Source organism: Simochromis diagramma, unplaced genomic scaffold, assembly GCF_900408965.1.
Source record: "Simochromis diagramma unplaced genomic scaffold, fSimDia1.1 OVJJ01000284.1, whole genome shotgun sequence".
NCBI classification, from domain to species: Eukaryota; Metazoa; Chordata; class Actinopteri; order Cichliformes; family Cichlidae; genus Simochromis; species Simochromis diagramma.
In genome coordinates this window covers 618,452-639,452 of record NW_024386871.1, presented here as the reverse complement: position 1 = coordinate 639,452, position 21,001 = coordinate 618,452, and the positions used below count along the sequence as shown (strand labels likewise).

At 39.6% G+C, this 21,001-nt stretch overlaps 1 protein-coding gene across 1 annotated transcript in view; it reads left to right on the top strand.

Moving 5' to 3' along the window:
- LOC120733374 (collagen alpha-1(XXIV) chain-like) overlaps nt 1-21,001 on the top strand; it is an 85,559-nt gene that overhangs the window by 45,573 nt on the left and 18,985 nt on the right. The window contains exons 19-37 of the mRNA XM_040031485.1: nt 524-577; nt 3,068-3,121; nt 3,207-3,260; nt 4,788-4,832; nt 5,015-5,068; nt 5,566-5,610; nt 8,742-8,795; nt 9,772-9,825; nt 11,169-11,222; nt 11,780-11,833; nt 13,732-13,785; nt 13,888-13,932; nt 14,671-14,715; nt 17,616-17,669; nt 18,194-18,247; nt 18,362-18,415; nt 18,580-18,633; nt 20,299-20,352; nt 20,731-20,838. Of these exons, the coding sequence (XP_039887419.1) occupies nt 524-577; nt 3,068-3,121; nt 3,207-3,260; nt 4,788-4,832; nt 5,015-5,068; nt 5,566-5,610; nt 8,742-8,795; nt 9,772-9,825; nt 11,169-11,222; nt 11,780-11,833; nt 13,732-13,785; nt 13,888-13,932; nt 14,671-14,715; nt 17,616-17,669; nt 18,194-18,247; nt 18,362-18,415; nt 18,580-18,633; nt 20,299-20,352; nt 20,731-20,838 (1,044 nt within the window). The remainder of the gene's footprint in view (nt 1-523; nt 578-3,067; nt 3,122-3,206; nt 3,261-4,787; nt 4,833-5,014; nt 5,069-5,565; nt 5,611-8,741; nt 8,796-9,771; nt 9,826-11,168; nt 11,223-11,779; nt 11,834-13,731; nt 13,786-13,887; nt 13,933-14,670; nt 14,716-17,615; nt 17,670-18,193; nt 18,248-18,361; nt 18,416-18,579; nt 18,634-20,298; nt 20,353-20,730; nt 20,839-21,001) is intronic.

The following is a 21,001-nucleotide window of genomic DNA, read 5'->3' as shown; positions in this document are numbered from 1 at the left end:
GCCAGCCAATCAGAGATAAGTTGTGGTTTCAGCAAACTGCTGCATCTTTGACTTACTAAGAACTGTTACTGAAGCGCTTAGAGCGATTATTCCACACCAAACCCAGACTGGTGCCCAGCTGTCTGTAATATTAGTGTGTTAACATAATGGCAGGAAAGTTGCACAAGTTAAACGGCTATCTGTAGTGAATCAAAGCAAAGAAACAAACATTTAAGATGGAGTGACAGAAACTGCTTGGAAAATCTTTTGTCAACCACAGATTAGCAAATATGAAGTAACATTATTAGTCTTTATTGGCTAATTTTTTACTTATTTCTGATCTTTCTTTTTTTTATACCCTGTCCTGTCTGACAGTTATAGCAAGCAGAATCATGATCTGAGTGCTTTAGACTCTCTGTAGGATCCCCTTGGTGATCTAACATTTGAATACATCATCAAAGTGGTGTCAGTGACTTATTTCGGGATTATATCCGCACAACACAAGAGGAGCAAATTGTTCATGTCTTTCTTCTCTTTTCGTCAGGGTAAAATTGGAGAAATGGGTGTGACTGGATCACCTGGGCCTCCAGGACCAGAGGTAAGGCATACATGGTTGTGCATTTTTTCATCATAATTTTCTGACAGATACTTACCAATGCATATTAACAAATATATTTCCTCATATGTGGAGTCCCCCAGCACTTAATCTTGGACCAATTTTGTTTTCTTTATACATGTTACTTAATAGTTTCAAAGGAATCTCTTACCATTGCTATACAGATGGCACACAGTTGTACATTTCTGTTAAGCCCTAAAACCTTAACAGCATCTCCCGTCTCAGTGAATGCTTCTCTGCCATTTCTAAGTGGATGTATTCAAATTTCGTTCATCTCAATCCTGGTAAAACAGGTTCTTGACAGTTTCTCTAAGGAGATCAGTCAGCAACGTTAGAAATCTGCATCTTTGCACATCTTTGAACGACGTCTGAGTTTTGCATCTTGCATCTCAAAACTCATCCAGTCATGTTTCTTTCATTTAAGAAATGTTGCAAAAATCAAACTTACTGTAACTCATTCTTTTATCTGGAGCTTTTAATATACACTTCAGTTTTCTCCCACCTATTACTGTCAGTCACTTGCATCTCTCAGTCCTCCATAGCTCCTCTCCAGATGGTGCAGAACATAGCTTTTGTTAGCAGCCTTGCTGCTATCTGACGCTCACCAATCACAGCTATTATTGCTTCCGTTTGCTGGGTCCAAGTGACATTCAGAATCCACCTTAACATCAAATTATTAACATATAAAGCTCTACATTGACTGGCTCTTGCTTATATCAGAGCGACTGACTTCTTATTTTTACAGGTTAGCTTTCCATTCATATTTTCCCATTTATGTATCTGTATGTTGGAATATGTATACTTATGGTTAGCTTTTATTCAAACTATGACACACTTAGTAACTCTGTGTTTTGAAAATTATTGTACAAATAAATTATTATTATTAATATTTGTTGCGCTTGCATGAAATAAAGGGGAGTCAGAGGCAGCTACTGTTAAAAACATGATCTTCACTGAGGCCAGTATTCAGCAGTCCAGTATGAAGTATGAGAAGGTCAGAGTAAAATGTTTCAGCTTTTGTCTTCTTAAAATATTGACTGTAGTATCTGACAGCATTTCTTTTTTTTTTTTTTGCTGTATTTTGGCTCAGTGGAGTATGCTGACTAAAGTAAAGACAGATTGAGGTACAGCTACTTTCCTAATAGAGTGTGTAATGCAATGGACACGTTGCCAAGAAAGTGCTTCTTTTATGGCTGCTCCAAGTCAAACTTATGATAATGCAAAGACAAAGACAGCGTAGGGGGATAAGGTAGCAGGTAGCAGATATAGGATTTAAGCTGAATCCATGTGGCTGTAAAATAAGTATTTTCATTCACGGTGCATATACTGCAAATGCTGGCTCACCTTAGATTCGAAGGGATTGTTATGGTTGTTATTCCGTTTGCTTTCACACCAAATTATCTACCAATTTAGAAGATAATGAACAGCTTAATATAAATCTTAAAACAGAAACGGATGACTTCACAGAGTCTTATACTGTTGAGTGTGTCTGTGTGGGCAAAGTCGCTCATATTAGGTACATGTATTTGCATGTTCGTGGATGTTTTGTCATTCTTTTGTTCCTTTTTTGGGCTCATTTTATTTATTCATACTCAGAAAACATTACCTTTGTCATTCATAATCCCTGTAATTGCTAAAAATTGTAATTTGATGTTGATTTGAATTATTAAAATTAGCTATAGATGCTCTGACAAATAGAGACTGAATTGGTTTTTTTGTCATGGAAGAGACAAGTAATTATTTTACATTCTTTAATTTTTTAAGTCAATAATCGACTTGCTTTGCTTAAAACGTTGTTTTTGGGGTTTTTCTTGATAAATGTATTAGTAGCAGTTCCGTTAAAAGCCTAAAAACAAGCGTTTTACTAGAGAGAAAGAGCAACAGCGTGGGATTGTTGTTGGAGCTTTCGCAGGCATCAACTCATCTGACTACAGTTTGTGGTTAAATTAAAAACTCCTGAATACGTACTTGGAAAATCTTCTCTATGCTATGCTAGCTCTCCCACTAGCAACAACATAGCACTGAACTGAATGTAGCACATTATCTTGCTAGCCACAAGCGTTTCTAAGTCAAAACTATTACATTTCCACAATGTTAATATGTCCTTAAAATTTTCCTGCTCTGTCATGGTCTGCCAGCACTCTGTCTTTAGGTGTTATGCAGAATATCTCACCTTCTGTTAAAGTGTTCGTTAATACTGCACAGTATGTGAAACATATCGACAATGTCAAAGTCAAGCTGCCCAGAATTGCTACGTCATCAAAGGTCACAAAGGCCGCAGCTCGCAAGCACATTTTATGAGATGAGTGATTGTGTCATGGCAGGCTTGCCTGAGGGAGAACATTAGCTCAGCAGCAATCCATCATTATTTTTATACAGTTCTGTCTTATACAGGTTAATGCAGAGGAATCAAAACATTTGGCTTAATAATAATGTTCTATAACAATATTCTTTCTCTCCTGAATTTGCAAGGGGTTTCCTGGGGACATTGGAGCGCCGGGCCCAAACGGACCACCTGGTCCAAAGGTACAACGGCATCTCTTTTTCCACTCTCTCGATCCATCCACTCATTCATTAATTTCATCCAGTCATACATTCACCTGTGTTTCAGGGTTTGCAGGGTGAGAGAGGACCCCAGGGTCCGCCAGGGCCTAAAGGAATACAGGTGAGACAATTTGACACCTAACTTATCTTTCCAGGTTCTCAATTCACTCAGAGAAGAGAAGTGGAAACTATAGCTCACTGAGGAATTTCCATTTGATCAGGCAAGATGAATTAACACACTCCCTCTCATTTAACATCTATTCATATTTCACAGGTATAGCTCAGATCTCAGATTTTTTTTTTCCCCCTGCTATATCTCTCAGGGCATGTTCCACCAGGTGAAGTCATGATTCACCAACAGGTGCTTATGAAAACAAGGCTGAAATTTTTTCCAGCCCTGTAAATAGAAACAGAATCCACTGGAAAGTGTAGAGCAACACACAGTTTTCTATTGTGCTTAATGTTGGAATATTGATCTGGCCTCCATACACAACGGTGTAGAGTTGGCTAATGTATTCTTCTGTCACACACGGCAGAGTACGCAGACAAAGGTTGTTACCCAAAACAATGATGTTGAGAAATAACAAGATATATTAATTTTTTCTCTTTATTTGAGTAAAATTTAAACATTTTCATATCCAGTTTGCAAGACCTTGTAAGAAACTTTTCAGCCTCTCATTGAAGTAAATATCTAATTAGCATGCCACACAATGCTTTTAGAAATGTAGGCACAGTAAAAACAAAAAACCACTGAAGCTCAAACTGAGCATCAGAATGAGGGAGAAGAGTGGGTTAAGGCCAGATGAGCTGGTCTAAGTATTTCGGAAACTGCTGGGATTTTACACACTATGGTTTGTAAGAAAAAAAAAAAAAGAAATCTAGTGAGCGGTGGTTCTCCTGCTGACATCAGACAACTGCAGAATCATCAGATTTTCTGTAGGTGGTATGACTGGGAGTTTTGCTGAAAGTCTGAGGTGTACAGAGTAAACAGGAATTAAGTAAGCACAGCCCCCTGTGGAGTTCCTGTACTGTAGACAAGGGAATGTGCCGACATCACCAATTCAGACAGAATTGCCTTCATCTGTTAGCGATAATGGATGCTCAGAGGGGAAATGTTGCATGCAACAAAAAAACATGGGTAGGAGTAACACGGTGCTACAAGATGACCCCAGAGTTGCTGGCACAATGCTACAGTGGAAATCACTGCACAGGGACGTTTGATCATTAATAAGGGTTTTCCACTTTTTAAAGGTTTGATGGCTCACTTTTGATTGAACCTATGCTTAAAAATGACTATTAGTCATTAATCATGATAATAATAATAATAACAATGTTAATCATTAATAAAAAGAAGCCCTGAACCATCATGGAGCTGAAATCATTTACCACTAAGAATGGGGGAAAAAAAACTCCCCAATTGTTATCCTTGCACATGCTTTCTAAATTTTGTTAAAAGAAGAAGTGATACATCAGTGTGCTAAACTTCCTGGTATTATGTAATATAATAAAAATATAAGTTCTAACATCTGTTTGTGAAGAGAAATAAATGCTTTATACAATTTTCAAATCAGTGTAACACGTTTTTATTTACAGCTTTTCAGAAACATGCCTTTGGAAACTTTTTATTGAACAAACTTTGTTTCTGCAGGGCGACGAAGGACCACTCGGCCCACCCGGCGGGCCAGGCCCTACTGTAAGAACTCCCAAATTCATACACTGAATTTGCACTCAGCCACACACGTAACTCATGCTAAGCCTTTTGTAGGTGGTTCATAAAGATGAATCACCTCCGACTGGATGGAATGAAATAAGCTTTGCCGTCATTCGATCAGCATTTATACTTACGTTCACGTGTATGTGTCTGTCGACCTTTAGGGGAGACCTGGAAGGAAAGGCCACATCGGTGAACCTGGCTCCGAGGGTTTACAGGTGAGGTCCCATCACTTAATCACCGTATATGTAAGTCCATATGTTTGTGGCAATTTCAAATGCCACATGACATCATCATCTCACTGAAAAATCGTAATAGTGTTGTAAAAATGGCGTTACATTGTAATATAGTCAACTGTAGACTTTTTTTCCCTACTCTTTTATTTTTTTATTGGCTGTAATGTGGTATAATAAGTTTAGTATTATGTACATCAAGATTTTATTGGTCTCATGCTTTCCTCCCCTTGCGAGGTGCTTATTGCCTAGACTCATAATGCTGTAAACATGCCCTTAATTATGAGAGAGCTGCAGTTTATTCTGGAGGTATTTTCTCCAAAAAAACATCATCATACATGATGGCAATCATACATGTAGTCCCATGGTCTATGTGTGTGATTTTTTTTTTTGTACTTGTAATATCCTGTGAGAACCAAATCAGTGATCTGTTTAACTACAGGAAGCTAACCAGCACATTGTCTGATGTTTACTGCTTGCAGGGAGAGAAAGGGGACATGGGAAATATTGGAAAAGTTGGACCACAAGTAAGTTTCTTTCACACCTCTAATGACATTAGCTAACAGACGGTGTACTGTGGATTAGTAGTTTTCCATTGGATCCCTTTATAGAGACTGCAGGGCTGTGGTATAGCTTTTATTAGATTTATACTGATGAAGTGCTTCCAGTAAATTAACTGTTCTCTGTGGCAACTGTGGAAGTGGTTACAGGAACACATTCTCATGCATCACTATTTTACTGACCTACTTTTGAGGCTAAGAAATTTTGGATCTCTCTTCTTGCGATCCAAATACCGTACTGTTTTTAAATCAGAATTGGTGGAACTTCTCAGTAGAACAGATATCCTCTGTGGAAGTGATCTCATTTGTGTTGTCCATTTTTTTTATGGCTCAAAGCCTGTAAAAGCCTTTTTGACACGCTGTTGTGCATGAATCATACTTACAGAGAAATTGTTAACACAGAAATGTTGGACTGTTTATCGATTACCCAAAAACATCTGTGTCAGGACTGGTTGTAAAGAAATCAACTAACTGCAAAAATCACACTTTTGTACGTCTGTCTTTGGGTTTTATACTTGACACAGATACTGTAGAGAAATGCCGGGACATAATTGTAAGATTCTCGTATGCACGCAACTGTTCTGACCATTCAAAGTATGCTGGTCTTTCCCGGAGGCCCCTTAATGCTAATATTTGCATTCTGTGCATAGTGGAGGCAACCAAGTGGGACTGCTGGACTTTGTTGCAGCACTGCACATATGAGAGCAGTTACTGAGTAGAAGGGCCTTTGAAGCCAAACAGGAACCATGGGGCTATGCAGAGTGGGGGAAAAAAACCCTCTAAAACATATGGAGGGTCTAATGAATGCCATTACATCACTTTCCAGATAAATTAGATATCTAAGATGCTTAAAAAAAAGAAAACTTCCAAGCCCTGAGTCGATCCAAAGGGGTTTCAGTCAAACTGTCTTCACTGAGTGCATCTATATCACCCTAAGGCAGTGGTGTCAAACATAAGGCCCGGGAGCCAGAATTGGCCTGGCAAACACTCCAATCCGGCCCACTGGATGGATGTCTTTGGAAAATGGGAAGGAAGGATTTTAAATGTATTTTCATAAATTTTACAGCCTGTCCTATTGATAAAGAACTCCTCCACAGTCATTCATAGTACAGTAATGAAGTAACAGACAAAATTACAGTTCCTGTTTTTTTTTAGTATCTACTGCAGAAATGCGGGGGTTTATTTTTTATTTTTTTATTACTTTCTATCCAAAGTAAAATAAATCTATAAAATAGAACATTTTCTATAAATTAAATAAAAAAAGCTGCCAGAACTTTTTCTGTAACTTTACATGTGCAGTTAGACTATTTTACACTGTCAAAAAGGAGTCTGGGCTGCCTAACATTAAATTGGGCTGCATGCGGCCCATCATGTAAAATGAGTTTGACATCTATGCTCTAAGGCCTCCCATAAACTGTTCTCAGTTTAATTTTGAGTTTTTAAGATCATAGTTTGGCTGGTTTGAGGTTATCTGCTGATTGTTCTGTTTTCATCTCAGTCTCCACTTCACAACTAACTTCACCTATGTTTTGTGCGTGTGTGTGCGCGCGTGTGTGTCACTGACTCAGAGTGTACTCACATTCATTTAAAGATCCTTATTAGAAAGAATTTCTTATTAAAATCTAACTTTGGCTGTATTTCCTCCTTGACTGTAAGGTCTTATTAATGCTGTGGCTCAGAGACCAAATGGCCTTAAAAACATTACTGTTAAAGCTCTCCTGTCAAGGCCTCACATGGAAAAACTTTTGAAGCCACGTCTTTCTGTTAAGTGATACAGGGCACCACAATATCCTGCTTCACATCCCAATTAAGAGATTTGAGGTCAATTTAAAGCCCCCCCAGCCCCCACCCCAAGGTCATAATACGAACTTTCAGGCTGTCAGCCTGTTAGGCCCAGACAAATGGGAAAAAAAACATTTACAAAAAAAGTGTCTGTCATCGTGGTCTGTTTCTTGTCTGCCACTTTGGTCTCAGCCTCGGACTCTCTCTTCCTCTACATATAGAGGCATACATATATGTGTCTGTACGGTGAAAGTAAGAACAGCACTCCCAAAGAGTCTGTGTCAGTGTGTTAACTGTGTCAGTCATGGGAACCACACAACAGCCACAGCAGCAGACTGACCACAATGGCTTTAGTGGTTGGCCGGCGTGTTCTGCTGTCGGGCAATCGTTTGAGTTATTACACAGAAATCTGGTGTTGCAATGCATGCACTCTTAATCCTGAGGCTTCAGTCTGATTTGTGATAATTGCACATCTCACATCGTTCCTTCCTGTTTATTCTCACTTTACATACTCGCATATTTAGAAACACGAGGACAAACTTCTTTTTTTTTTTTAACTGCGCTTTTCTGCCAGAATGTCAAATCAGCCACTGAGACATTTTGCCATTTTACTCCAGATTATCCAGTGAAGCAGCTGGCACCGCTTCAAACTATAGCACCCCCACCCCCCACTCTCCCGTCCCAGCATGACTAAACTGGAAATGGTTAAGCTCTTCTGATAACTTCCATACTTACATTTTCTGGTGGTTCCCCCACAAGGAGTCGTTCGCAAAATAGCTTTTCTTGACGCTGAGTGCAGTGTGAACGTAGTACGTGAGCCACTGCAATTGTGCGATTAAAAAATGTGTTATTTGTTACTTTTTTTTCTTTTTTGCCAGACAACAGTTTAGTTTCAGCAGTCACAACAAGGTTGCAGCCATTTGTTCTGGCTTTGTTGAATAACAGCCCAGTATCAGTACCACATGGGTTGTGAAGTGGATTTGGAATTAATATTGTTATAGCATGGTTACTGGCACATATTGATGTGTTTACTTTTCCTTTGTTTCTCTCAGTGTTTTTAGTTAAGCACTATTTCTAGGAAAAACTCGTGAAAGTCGAGATAGTAAAAATGATCTTCACCCCTTCAGGTTTCTCTTCATCTTTGCAGCGCCTACATTTTTGCTTATGTAAGCATTAGATTGTAATCTATGACCTCCCACATTCCAGGTGTCATGACTAGTCGGGAAGTAACCCTTAGATGAATGAAGATTGGGTTTTTGCGCAGATGTAACTTCTCGTGATGTGTTTCTGTTTAACGCTATCCCTCTCCTCTCCAGGGTCCAGCAGGCCTGATTGGGATAGCTGGGGTGATAGGAGTTCCTGGTGAAAAGGTAAGGTGTGTGTTTCTCTGTCATTAGACTGTCAGACAGCATGAGCTGCCTGCCTGTCAGTGGCAGACCTATATAATTAGGCCATGGCTTGAGGCCCACGAGCCCCAGAACACGTGCTTGTATAAACACTCAACACTCTCACATCCTCATCCATAACAATATTGTCAAATCCACATCACCACTATTTCCTTTAAACCCTCCTGCACTCTGCTGAACGTCAAGCTATAATGAAAGGGAACATTTGATTACAATACTCTTTAGACAAATTTGCTTGTCTACGGATGTTAGAAACTCCCAAAATGTAATTGTTTCTGACACAGTGCTTTTTTAAAAGTTCTTTTTCCACCTCAGCTTGTGCCGAGTAAACGTGCACAGCATTACACACCTTTTTAATCTCTGTACAGTAAATTGTTCCCTCCCTCTATCTCAACCTGCAGCCCCTTTTCCTTCCTATCCAGAAGGCCCGTTTGTCAGAACATGTTCTTGTGGTGGGAAACCATCTGCTTGTCAGATTCTTGCTTGTCCTCCTACTCCTCTTACACAAAAATCCTCCTCCTGGTTCAATCTGTCATCACCAGCCGTACCCTGACAGCCTAAAAATTCTTTTCACATTATAGATATATGGATAATATTTGTTTAATACTGCTCTAAGTATTTCCAAAACAGTTCCATACGAATAGTCTGATCCCTGTGTGAGACAAGGTGGAATAACAAGTGTTACAGAGGTTTAAAAAAAAGCCCTTGGAAGCTTTACTGATCAGCTGGGCTTACCTTTGTCTTTTATTATACTGTGCAGAGGGCCAAAGACAGTGTATATATATTAGTATCTGCTATTTGTACACCACTGTCACATTTACCTTCTACACTTAAAGAAGCTCCTCTCCACTTTCATGGCTTTTATTAAGTAGAAATGTATGTGAATGTGTGTTGAGGTTTTAGGTCATGGTTTAATGATCAACTCTTCCTTTTCCTCCAGGGTGACCGGGGACCACCAGGTCCAACAGGTCCAGCCGGAGAGAAGGGGCCCAGGGTAAGTGCAGTCACTCAGGATATTCTGCAGCTCTCCGTTTCTTGTCTGACAGCTCACAAACCTACGGTAAAAGGGTTAATAGACTAAAACAGTAAACTAATGGCTAAAGATGATGAGTTAAATTCGAACCACTAAGCGATGCTGGCTGTAAGCTTTGGCAGATGTTACATGTTTTAGTTCCTGGAAATGAAGGCAGACCCTCTAGAGACCCAAGTTCCAGATTACTCAGTGTTGCAACTTCTGAAGGTACAAATGTTTGCAAAATAGATCTTTCCACAGTGTTGTTATTGAAGGTGTTTGCATAGTGAAACCTTTCACTGTAAATTTGCAGTAATATACTGACAGCAGCACAATATAGAGTATTGCTGCAAATAAACGTCCAGGTACTATATTCTTGGAGATTACGAGAAACTTTTAGATCTTTTAGACACCTATCTAATCGCTAGATAGGTAATATTATCGAATGTACTGAAGGATTAGTTAGAGCTACCCACAGGCATGGAGAATCTGACCAGTGTAGCAGACCACTAACAGTCATTCACAGTTTGTACCTCATTGTAACACTAAAGAGAGCCAAAGCCTAACCTAGCTGTGTATAAGCTGAGTGAACATAGTGCCCATTGATTGTGGGTTACTGAGACTGAGTAAAAACAGTGTCCAGTGCAGCAGTGTTTCTTATATGTGCTGTAATGCTGCATGAATCTTCAAGAGAAGCTGGCCTACATCCCACACTGTCCAGGGGCCTTGGATTGACTCCATGTCTGTGGCTTTGGGCCCCAGGCCTGACCTAACTAATCTGGTGGCAGTCAAAAGGCTAGCGTGCACATTTGGCTAAGAAGGAGAGAGATGTTTGTGAGCTGCGAGAGGGATTGCAGTGATTTGTGTGAACCAGTTGGTGGTGTAATGTAGCCACATTAACGAGGAGTGGAGGTTGAGTTTAGAGGCTTGTGCTGTGTAATCATCACAGATTACAATGATCTTATCCAGAAATTCTGTTTCTGTTCAAAGACAATTTGCAGGATTAGCATTTTCTGGAACGTGTTCTAGTCTTTAGTGACTTTCTTTGACTTTTGGGTGTTATTCCCTCATAGATAATTATAGGAAAATACTGTAAAATGTGGGTGAGAACCACAACACCGAACAGCCTGGAGCCCATTCTAAGACAACATAATATGAAACACAGTTCTGTTCACCGCTCCCCCAGATTAGCCGCTGATCCCAAAGCATAGTGCAGATAAGCCTGGATATTTTATGTCGTGTTAACCGCTTTTACTTTTTAAAAATGATTTTGTAGGCGATATCAATAAAGAGTGACATGTTTTCCCCTTTCTTTTTGGTGTCAGGGTTATCCAGGGTTGCCAGGGAGCCCAGGGGACATCGGCATGCAAGGTGCACCTGTAAGTGGAGCAACAAAAACATGCAGGATTTTAACCTCATGCATACCTCCCTATATGTGTATTTTTTTGTCATCAATTTCCTTTGCTGAGTACTTTTTGCTCCCTGTGTATTAATGAATCTCATCTTCTGTACCAAGTGTCTCGGCTGGATGTCTGTAAATACCTAAATTGCAAGATTTTCTTGGGCCCTTAAACTGTGCTGAAGGATCACGCTCGTCTTTGTAAACACCCAAAGTTTATGAGGGCTATTTGATACGTCAGTTTCCCCCATTCTCACAATTTAGCGTGGAGCAGTAAACAGTGCGTCTAACTGGCTGAAGATCATTTCCACCGAGGTGTTTGTGCAGCATGCCGTAGGTTCACAGCATTAGTGATGATGTGGTTAGAAGATGCATAGTTATGTTATTTAAATATTATAACCATAACTCCACCAAATATTATGAAAACCTTCAAACTTTATTCTTATTTTTTCCCTTCTTCTTATAATTCCCTGGTCTATGTTCTCACTAATTTCACTTCTATATCCACACTGTTTTTTGTTTGTTTTTTTCTGACAGGGTCCACCGGGACTGAGGGGTAGTCCAGGCATTGCTGGGCCAAAGGGTAGAAGGGTAAGAGGAGACTGTAACATTTGGGCACAAGCTGCATCAGTCCCTTAAAAAAAACTTCCCTCATCAGACCTTTGGTTTGTCTGTTTCACATCACATCTTCTTTCCCATAAACCAGAGCTTGAAGCAATTAAAAGACATGTGGATGTCGTTCCACATGGCCCAAGCTTCTTTATAGGTGCAATTACAACTGTTTCACGAGCACCATGAATCTAGTGTTAGAAGACATCATTGTAAGGTCAAACCAGTGAGGTGATTTAATGCTGGTGGGACATCGTGTGGCAGAGAGAAGAACAACACCTACAGGTGGCAAAAGAACAGTTTCTGGTTTCTGTGCTTGTGATTTTCTAAGAATTTAAATTCTGCAGCAGCAGAAATTAAGGAGGAAGCAAATTTAAATCCTGAACCAACTTGGCAGATATACATGCCACGGCATGTCCTGCTATCTTTTAATAAGATTACTGCAGTCCTGTGGTATTAACAGAAATCTGTTTGCCCTCAAAAAAAACATTGGATTTTTTATTTGATTGGAAACAAACTCTTTTGTTTTGTATCTTGACATTTAGAAAAGTCCCCGAAGAATCGTTTAATTGTTAACACATAAGCAGCTTTTCCAAATTTCTTTTACCAGCAAGGTAGTTAAAAGTTTGGTGCTTTCTTGTAAAATGCTGGGCTAGAGTAAGCAAGCAGAAGCTCATTTTGGACTTTTCAAACTTTTATTTTTGCAAAAATCGCCTCTTTAAATTGATAGTTTACATCCACTTACAGTAGCTTCTGCACCAAACAGCAGATTTCTAGTTGAATGTGTCCTATTAGGAGGAAAAAATAATTGTAATACGTTACTACCACATTACTTTAGTTCTCATCTGAGATCGTCTTCTTTAATTCTCAGAATGTTTTCTTCCTTCTGCATATTTTGCCCAGAAAGACATACGACACTTGCCACTTGAGTTGTTTAACATAATCCACACATGTGTCAGTTCTGTCTTTGTTGAGGTCAAATACATCAGTCGTTGTAAATGCATGTGATTTATTGTAGGCCAAAGAAAACTGACTAAAGTGAATTATTAAAAAACAGCTGTTATTGAAACAACTAAATAACTGCTTTGCCTATTTTCCCACCAAAAAAACATGAAGAAATATGAATCTCAGTCAACATCTGGTTAGTTGTGAGACAGACAGCCAAGCTGACCAAGCTGACCTTTAAAATGACAGCAAACCTTATGGCAACTCAGTGTTGTCATAATTTTACTGCTCCATGACCTCAGTGCCACACTGCAGGGGTGAATGTACGTCACCTGCCTTCAGTTAGTGTCCGTGCCACTAAGAAAAGTTTTTTCCACACTATTACAAGATTAAACAGATAAAGGAACATAGCATCCATTATAACATGAAAGATTAGGCAAAATTAAATGACTCAATGGTGTTTAAATCAAGACTGAGGTTGGAGAGGTGAACTAAAGGAAAAAGAATATAACGATAAATCCTACAAGGAAGATAAAAGAGCAGAGTGACACGAGAGGCTCAATCAAAATAGCAGCAGATTTGTCCTCAAAGGAAGAGATATAAAAGGAAGACTCAATGGAGAGATAAGCTGAAAGGTCTAAAAGCATGGACAGGAGCAAAAAAAAGAGGGGGGCTGAGGGTGTCGGTGTTATAGATCGTTGTCTCTGTACGGTGGCGCTACAATGCTGTGAAACCCCTGAATGCCTGTGGGGGTGGGAGGCTGCTACATCAGGCTGGAACACCTCCCCAAACAGACAAACAATACAGACTAATTACTTTGCTGGTGGTGCTGTTTCATTACCCATAGTTGGCATGTGAGAGCTTAGATGCTCAACGTACTGTTCTTTCTTTGTTGAGTGATGTTCAGTGGTGTGGCTCGTCTTGTTTTTGCACAGGGACCCCGAGGTCCAGATGGCCCACCGGGAGAACTGGGTCCTGAGGGCATCAAGGTAACATCATGGTATAAATATAGTAGGAAATTGACACTAATTCCTGTGTGTTAGCTGAGGCTTTATCCTAAATCTCATTCCAAACGGTGGTATGTTTTTCAGGGGGAAAAGGGGGAGATCGGACCTAAAGGAGAGCCAAGCTTCATAGTAAGTAGTCTTTAGGTCAACGTGTTTTCACATCTGTATAAGAGACAAAACAGGGAATGCTGTGTGTTTTACATATACTTGAAGGCGTTTGAGTACGTTTACATGTAGCTTCATCTGTCTGAAGCCAAGAGTAATAAAAAAAAAAAGTCATAAAATATGCGTCATCCAGCTTCATCGGACAAGCCAACAAGCACGCCCCCCCCCTTTTTGAAGATGCACATTCACTTCATGGAAAGGTCACGAGTGCGTCTGATTTCAAACGGCATCAAGAACAACAACGGCTTGCCCGGTGCACAAGCTCCATCAGACAATAAAACAGTTTTTATCTTCAGAGGGAGGCTTTGGTCTAGTTGCCCCTGTGGCGGATTAGATGCAAATGTAATTCGCCTGTGCTGCTGGCGGTCTGTAGCATAAGAAACCTGATCTCAATAAGCTGAGGAGTAGCAGGATGAAAGTAAACATTTGGGCTGTTTTGCGCCGAAACCATCAAGCAGTTGAAGATAAATGAACAACACATTTATTTATTCCTCCTGTAAAACACTCACATTTTTGTCTTCATCTGAGAGAAATTCCCTAAAACTCGATGTTTGAGCGGTCAATGTCAAACATCGCTCTTTCTGCTGTGCGGTAGTAGCTGGAACCGTATCACCATCAGACATGGTAATGGGTTTGATTTGAGTTAACCTAACGTATTTCAATACACGTTAATCATTCATATGTATATTTTTCTTCTTGAAGGGCAAGGCTGGAAATCCAGGAGAGAGAGGCCCTCCTGGGAAGCCTGTGAGTAATATTTCTTTCCTTTTGTCTCTTAAAGCTTTTTTTTTTTTTTTTTTTTTTTTTTTTTTTTTTTTTTTTTGAGAAGCAACAGTGTAGAATACTACTTTAAAGCTATCATGAAGAATCTTTTTATTTGCACTAACAATACACACTCTGCGCTCTTCATCAGCATGTGATGATGTGCTCCTTGCTGCTCGTCTGGCATGGCTGCAAGGTTTCGCACGTTGCGCGGTACTAAAATTATTATGTCTCAGTTGCTAACACAATTTCCTTCTTTTATATTTAAGAAATAAGGAGTAAATCTTCACTACTTTAAGCCCATTTACAGTGTTCAAAGTCCAAATAAGACATTCATCCAGACCTGTTTCATTTCATTTAATCACAGCCATCCATTTTCTTAACTGTTTATCCAGTTCGTGGTTGCAGATTAGATAAGGGTTTATTAAGAGAAATGGAATGCACCTTTCTACTCTGTTTCATCACTCAAAGTGCTTTGTATAACATTGCTCAGTCACCCATTCATTCCAGCACTTTTTTCTATGTCTGAGTGCTTGGTATATCTAACATTCACACGTTCACACTCCAGTGAAAGCATGGAGGGCAACTCAGGCTTCAGTATCTCACCAAGGATACTTAAGCATGCAGAGTGGAGCAACCACGGCTCAAACCCTCCGACTCTTGATGTTGTGCCATTTAAATACTTTTAAATGACGGCGTCACAGATACTGGCTTTTTGAGTTTTAGTGTATCGGGAGAGTTTAAAAAAACATGAGAAAATTAACAAGTTTTTACAATTATACTTCAGTCTTTTTGATCAAAGAGCTGTGACCACAGTAAATACTCAGTGGGATATTTGAACAAATAGATGCAGCAGGTCACGCCACAGTCAGACTTTTGGCAGATTTTAGGAGCCTCCTGCCAGCAAACCCTAGGTTGGTTTTTTTTTTTTTTTTCTTCCCTTTTTTGGTCTTTACAATTAATTATTGATCAAATGATGAATTGCAGTTTTGATGCATTGCGAAAGGCTGCAATAACTGATCAACAGATGGCAAAAGCATGTAAACAGCAGAGATCAGTGGCACAATCAAAAATGGCTCCATGTGGGCTGGTTAATTATGGTGATGATCTTCACAGCAGTCATATCTATCTGTCTAGCTCACTACTCTCTCTCTCTAATATGTATGTATGTGTGTATATGTAGATAGATATAGATATATATGCTGTTTATCACCTTCATTTCTTTTCGTGCTGTTGTTTGGCTTGTCTTCATTTACCACTGACAAATGAGCTTCTTTACTTGCCCACAAATCATGTATTGGCTGAACATTTGACGCTTTGGGATTGTTGGTAATCATTCTTATCAGACAAACACCTACAAAGACGCGTCTGGGCCTGCGTTCTCTCTCTCAGTCAGCCATCGGTACAGTGAAACACTCGTTCAGTACATTCGTGCCATCCTTTGGACGGGACATCAAGCACAAACTTGGGACTTGTTTCAACCTGTGTGCTTTCCAAACACAGCTTGCATCCTCACCTCACAGCGAGGAGTTTCTGCTGACAGTAGCTTTTGTCCCACTGTTGCTGCTACTGCACTCTTTTAAAGGAACTTTCTCTACCTTTCCTTGCTGCTGCCAAAGATGCAGCATTGTTTCCATTTTTCCAACTCTGACGTCTTAGCGCCATCTTGTGCCCAATAAAATATCTCTCAAAACTTGTAACTCATTCTAATTCCTATTTTCTCTGTGCAAAAAAAAAAAAGAGAAAAAAGAACCAATTGAGTCATAACGAGAAAACAATGCTATCTGTGATGTCATGTCCCATGAAGCTCACAGTCGAAGGCAGTTCTGTTAAGTTAAAGCAGCTGACAGTGGTTGTGACTGCTGTTCATAAATCTTTTTGTGGTCCACGCTCTTTTTTTTAGCCCATTACTCTAACTGGCTCTTGTTTTTAAACAGTAAGTGAACTGAAAATTGTCATTGGTTTTTGTGTTTTTTGTACTTCTCCCCTTAGTTCATTTCACTCACCTCGTGTAGAGTTTGAAAACATATTTTTCCCTTGTGTCTAACCTTTTCAGTAGACAGAAGCAATGCTACAGAAGCCCTAAATTAACAGCACTGGGAATTAACAAAATCATTTTTTATGTTTCTGTAGTGGTTAAACCACCATTGTGCACGAGCTCTTTAATCAAAATGATAGTAAATGGTAAATGATGTCATTATTTCTGGATTAAGATGCCAAATTACAGTTATGTTTCCATTCAGGAATGCCAGTAAATGATTTTTAGCGGTTGAATGTCCTTTTGACTGGGACTATTGGACTTTAACCAGCTATGCTACTCTAAATTAATATCCAAAGGACTTATTGAATTAAATAGTAAATTGACTTGTTTGTATAAAGCACTTTATACCTCATGTTTTGTCACATACGCACTTTTTTTGTGTCTAAATACTTTCTTCGATAAGTGCACGAGAAGTAACTCAGGGTTCATTATCTTGCCCAAGAATACTTTGGCACATAGACTGGAGTAGCCGGGGATTAAACCACCAACCTTTAAATTAGCAGATGACCTGCTCTGCTTCATGAGCCACAAAACTTCTTCTAATGTTGCAAATTTAGCTCACAGGCATAAAAACAAATGCCATTGGTCACATAATTGGAGTGTCTTGGCTATACAATGTTTGGACTACGACAAACAGAGTCTCATCCTGGAGTTTCTGTGTTGTGTCTGTAGCTGTCAGGCAACCTTGAAATATTAAACTCAGTCATCGCGTGTGTGTGGCCACACTGGAAATTGTGGTGATAATGATGGTGGTGTTGGTAATGACGAGAAGCCGTGCATGACTTCTGTTAACTACACAGGATGCTTGAGTGAATCACCACTGAGCTCATGATTATGTTTCCAGGGAAAACCAGGTATTCCAGGCAGCACCGGGGAGAGGGGAGCCCAAGGTGAACCAGTAAGTATGCGCTTTTTTTCTGCTGCATTGATGTGGTTGTTACAGGAAACTGCAAACAAACCGCATGCTGTGAGAAACACCTTCAGCAGAACATGTAATGACAGCGGGGAGAACGCGCTCGCCCGTAGATGCTCGCACGAGTTTCGCGAGGGAGAAGCTGTTACAGTTTAATTTGCCTGGAACTCCTTCAGTCCCCACAGGGGCAGGAGGAATGTCAAACAGTCAGATACAGATATTTATAAGGGTGAGAGCTTTCTGTAATGCTAGAGGCTCGGTTTATGTTATAGGTCTCATCTTGTGTGTTTGGCTGGTCTTCAGTCTTTTTATTTCAGACTCATTCAATCTCATCTCTCAGTTCTTTTTCTAGACTAGACATATAATTAAAAGTTGGGGCATTACATGCTAGAGTTTTGTGTTATATCTATTTTGTTCTATTTTGTTTTAAGTTCCTGATGTAGAAGTTAATGAGATTCCTGAATCATTGTGTTTGTGTGCTTTAGCCATGGTGGTTCTTTTTCTTTCAGGGACCCAGAGGACCTCCTGGAGAGGCTGGACCTGATGGAGAACAAGGACCTGAAGTACTTTACATTAAATGCTCATGATGCTTTATTGATTATGAGAATTATTTGACAATCCTATCCAAATGTATACAAATGAAATATTGCCTATGGTTCTCTGTCCCATCATTGTAGGGTTTACCAGGCTTAGAGGGAGAACCAGGTGCCATTGGAGAGCCAGGGGCAAAGGTTTGTACTGTCTTGTAATAATTCTTGAACCTTTGCCTGCTTCCTGCTCCACCAATGTGCAAATCAATGGGCACGCTCATTGAAAGTGAAACAGCAGGTGATGCAAATATGTAAGTGTGTTCTGACCTCCAGCCAGCTTCTTGTTGTGGTTTGTCTCCCTGTAGGGTGATGTTGGGCCTCCAGGAGCTGAAGGGGAGCAGGGGCAGGAGGGAATGAGAGTGAGTGACTGCAGTTTGCTAATCCCTTCCTTCCCTGTGTTCGGGTAACCCTAACCCAGTTGTATATTTACTCACCCCCCTCATTCTGACAGAGATGTTTTATCCGCTTGCCAGAAGAAAGTAGAAACACAAAACTGTTTGTGTGATGTATAAACTATATATATATGTAGATGGAACAGACTGCTTTAGTTTCATCTTCCTGTGTTGTCCACAGAATTAGGCAGAGCTTTGAATGGCTGGCTGTCCGTGGGCAGATTTTTTAAAATGACAGGGTTTAACTGTGCAAGATCCATTCAAAAACATTGTGTGTTAGATAAGTGTTTCATTAAGTCGAGGCTTATTGCAAAGAAAGGCACGATGCAGCCCATGAGTACTGGATATAAGCTGTCAGCAGCAGAGGGGCCAAGCGGCTTCTGTCAAACATGCACACACTTTATGCCCCAGTCTCTACCTTCCTTTCATCATTTCATGTATTTTAAGTTCCTCATATGTACATAAAACTATTTTGATTATGTAAAATGTGTGAGAGGAAGCGAGCTAAATCTGCAATCCTTTTGGAAACCCCTTTGATGTGAAAAATCTAGGTAATGTAGAATAGACTATTAGGGGAAAGAAGCCCCCCAAAAAACAAAAATCAACACCACTCCTTACATAACTTAATGACTTCAGCAAACCATTGAGTTTATGGTCACAGTCACTAGTTTTATATCTTATTTTATTCCACACTATGTTCATTCTAAATTATTGTCCCATTTACAGTAAAATAGACTATAAAGCCGGATGTGTTTTAGTGGTTACATTGTAATTGACTTGCTTCCATTCAAAGTGCAACATCCCTCAGTTGATGGCTTCATCCAGCTTTCAAATACAGTCTTTGCTTTAAAACTAGGTACATATGTGTGACCTAAAAACTCACTGGTATTGGATCTGGTGTGATCCCCATTGTTTAATTGCATTATGTGAATGGATGGAATTTTCAAAAATCAATGAAAGTTATCCGATTATCAAATACTTGGATGGAAAACAAAAACCTGGATCATATGTGACATGTGGCAGTATGGTTGTTTCCATGGAGATCTTACCAGTGCAGATGTTCTATGAGGTCTAGGTTTTATAGTTTAAATGATTATATTGAGGATTTCAACATAATTTGAATTTTTCATGAATCTATTTCCATTTTAGAGAGTGCTGCATGATTTTTGCCTGTTGCTTACGCAAAAATAATTACCTCTTAATGTATTTTTGTTTTAAACAAACACATTATAAATACAAGAGTAAGTAAAGTAAAGTCTAGTTCTCATCACATTGAAGTGATGTGCAAGTATATTTGAGGATGCATGCATGCAGTAGGTTGGATTAGGTTGGGCTGGGAGCTTTTTTTTTTATCACACGTAACCACAGGTTACACAAATTATTAAACAATCTTGTGTTACCAAGTGATATGAAGTTGTGCAGAGTATTATTTAAACTTGCTGAGGATTTCCAGAAGCAGCATGCCTGTTACTAAGAATCCCTGTCTATTTTATAAACGGCTCCGATTAAAACTGAAGTAAAAATTCATAGATGCATTGTAGTTTTCTTGGCACTTGAGTTGAGATGTAATAGGAACTGCTGATTTCTAACTTTTTACAGCAGATGTATTTAAAACTGTTTTTATGTTTTAAGGGTCCTCCCGGTCCCCCTGGTGAAGACGGACCTCAGGGAAAAGATGGAGCCAAGGTTTGTTGACTTGTGTGTTCTTGATTTTTTCTGATCAAATGAACCAGGGAGCCAAAAGATTTATTTTAGCAGGACTGACCCTATGATAGTAAATCAAAATGTTAGAACATCCGCAGATTAGGTCAGGATTCCAAAATAGGTCATCCCAGTGGTACATTGAATCTCATTGCATTACTTAGTATATCCACTTAATTTCACTCTGGATTTGAGTATGATATTAAAATCTACGGAAGCGGGTGAAAGTAATGTTAGTTTGCCCCAAATCTTCCATCTTTCTAGTGGTAATATAATAAAAGCTTATTCTATTGTTGCTGAATTGTCTTTACTTTTACTCTTTTCTTGTGTGCCTGTTTTCCTCTTTCTACGTCAAATTGCCAGGGTGAACCTGGAGAGCGTGGGCCTTTTGGGGAGCCAGGGGAGAAAGGGACAGAAGGGGATCCTGGACCCCTGGGGCCACCTGGAGAGCCTGGGAAACAGGGCTTCCGTGTAAGTTAATATTGGTCCCAAAGTTTAACTTTCAGATAATACAGCAAACTTCATGTAAATGAGGGAAATCTAGAGACACATTTCTGTAAATAATGCCTTTGATTCCCAGTAGGGGTCACTCTGCTCTTCAATAAAAACGTTTTGCTACTGGGTTGATAAATTT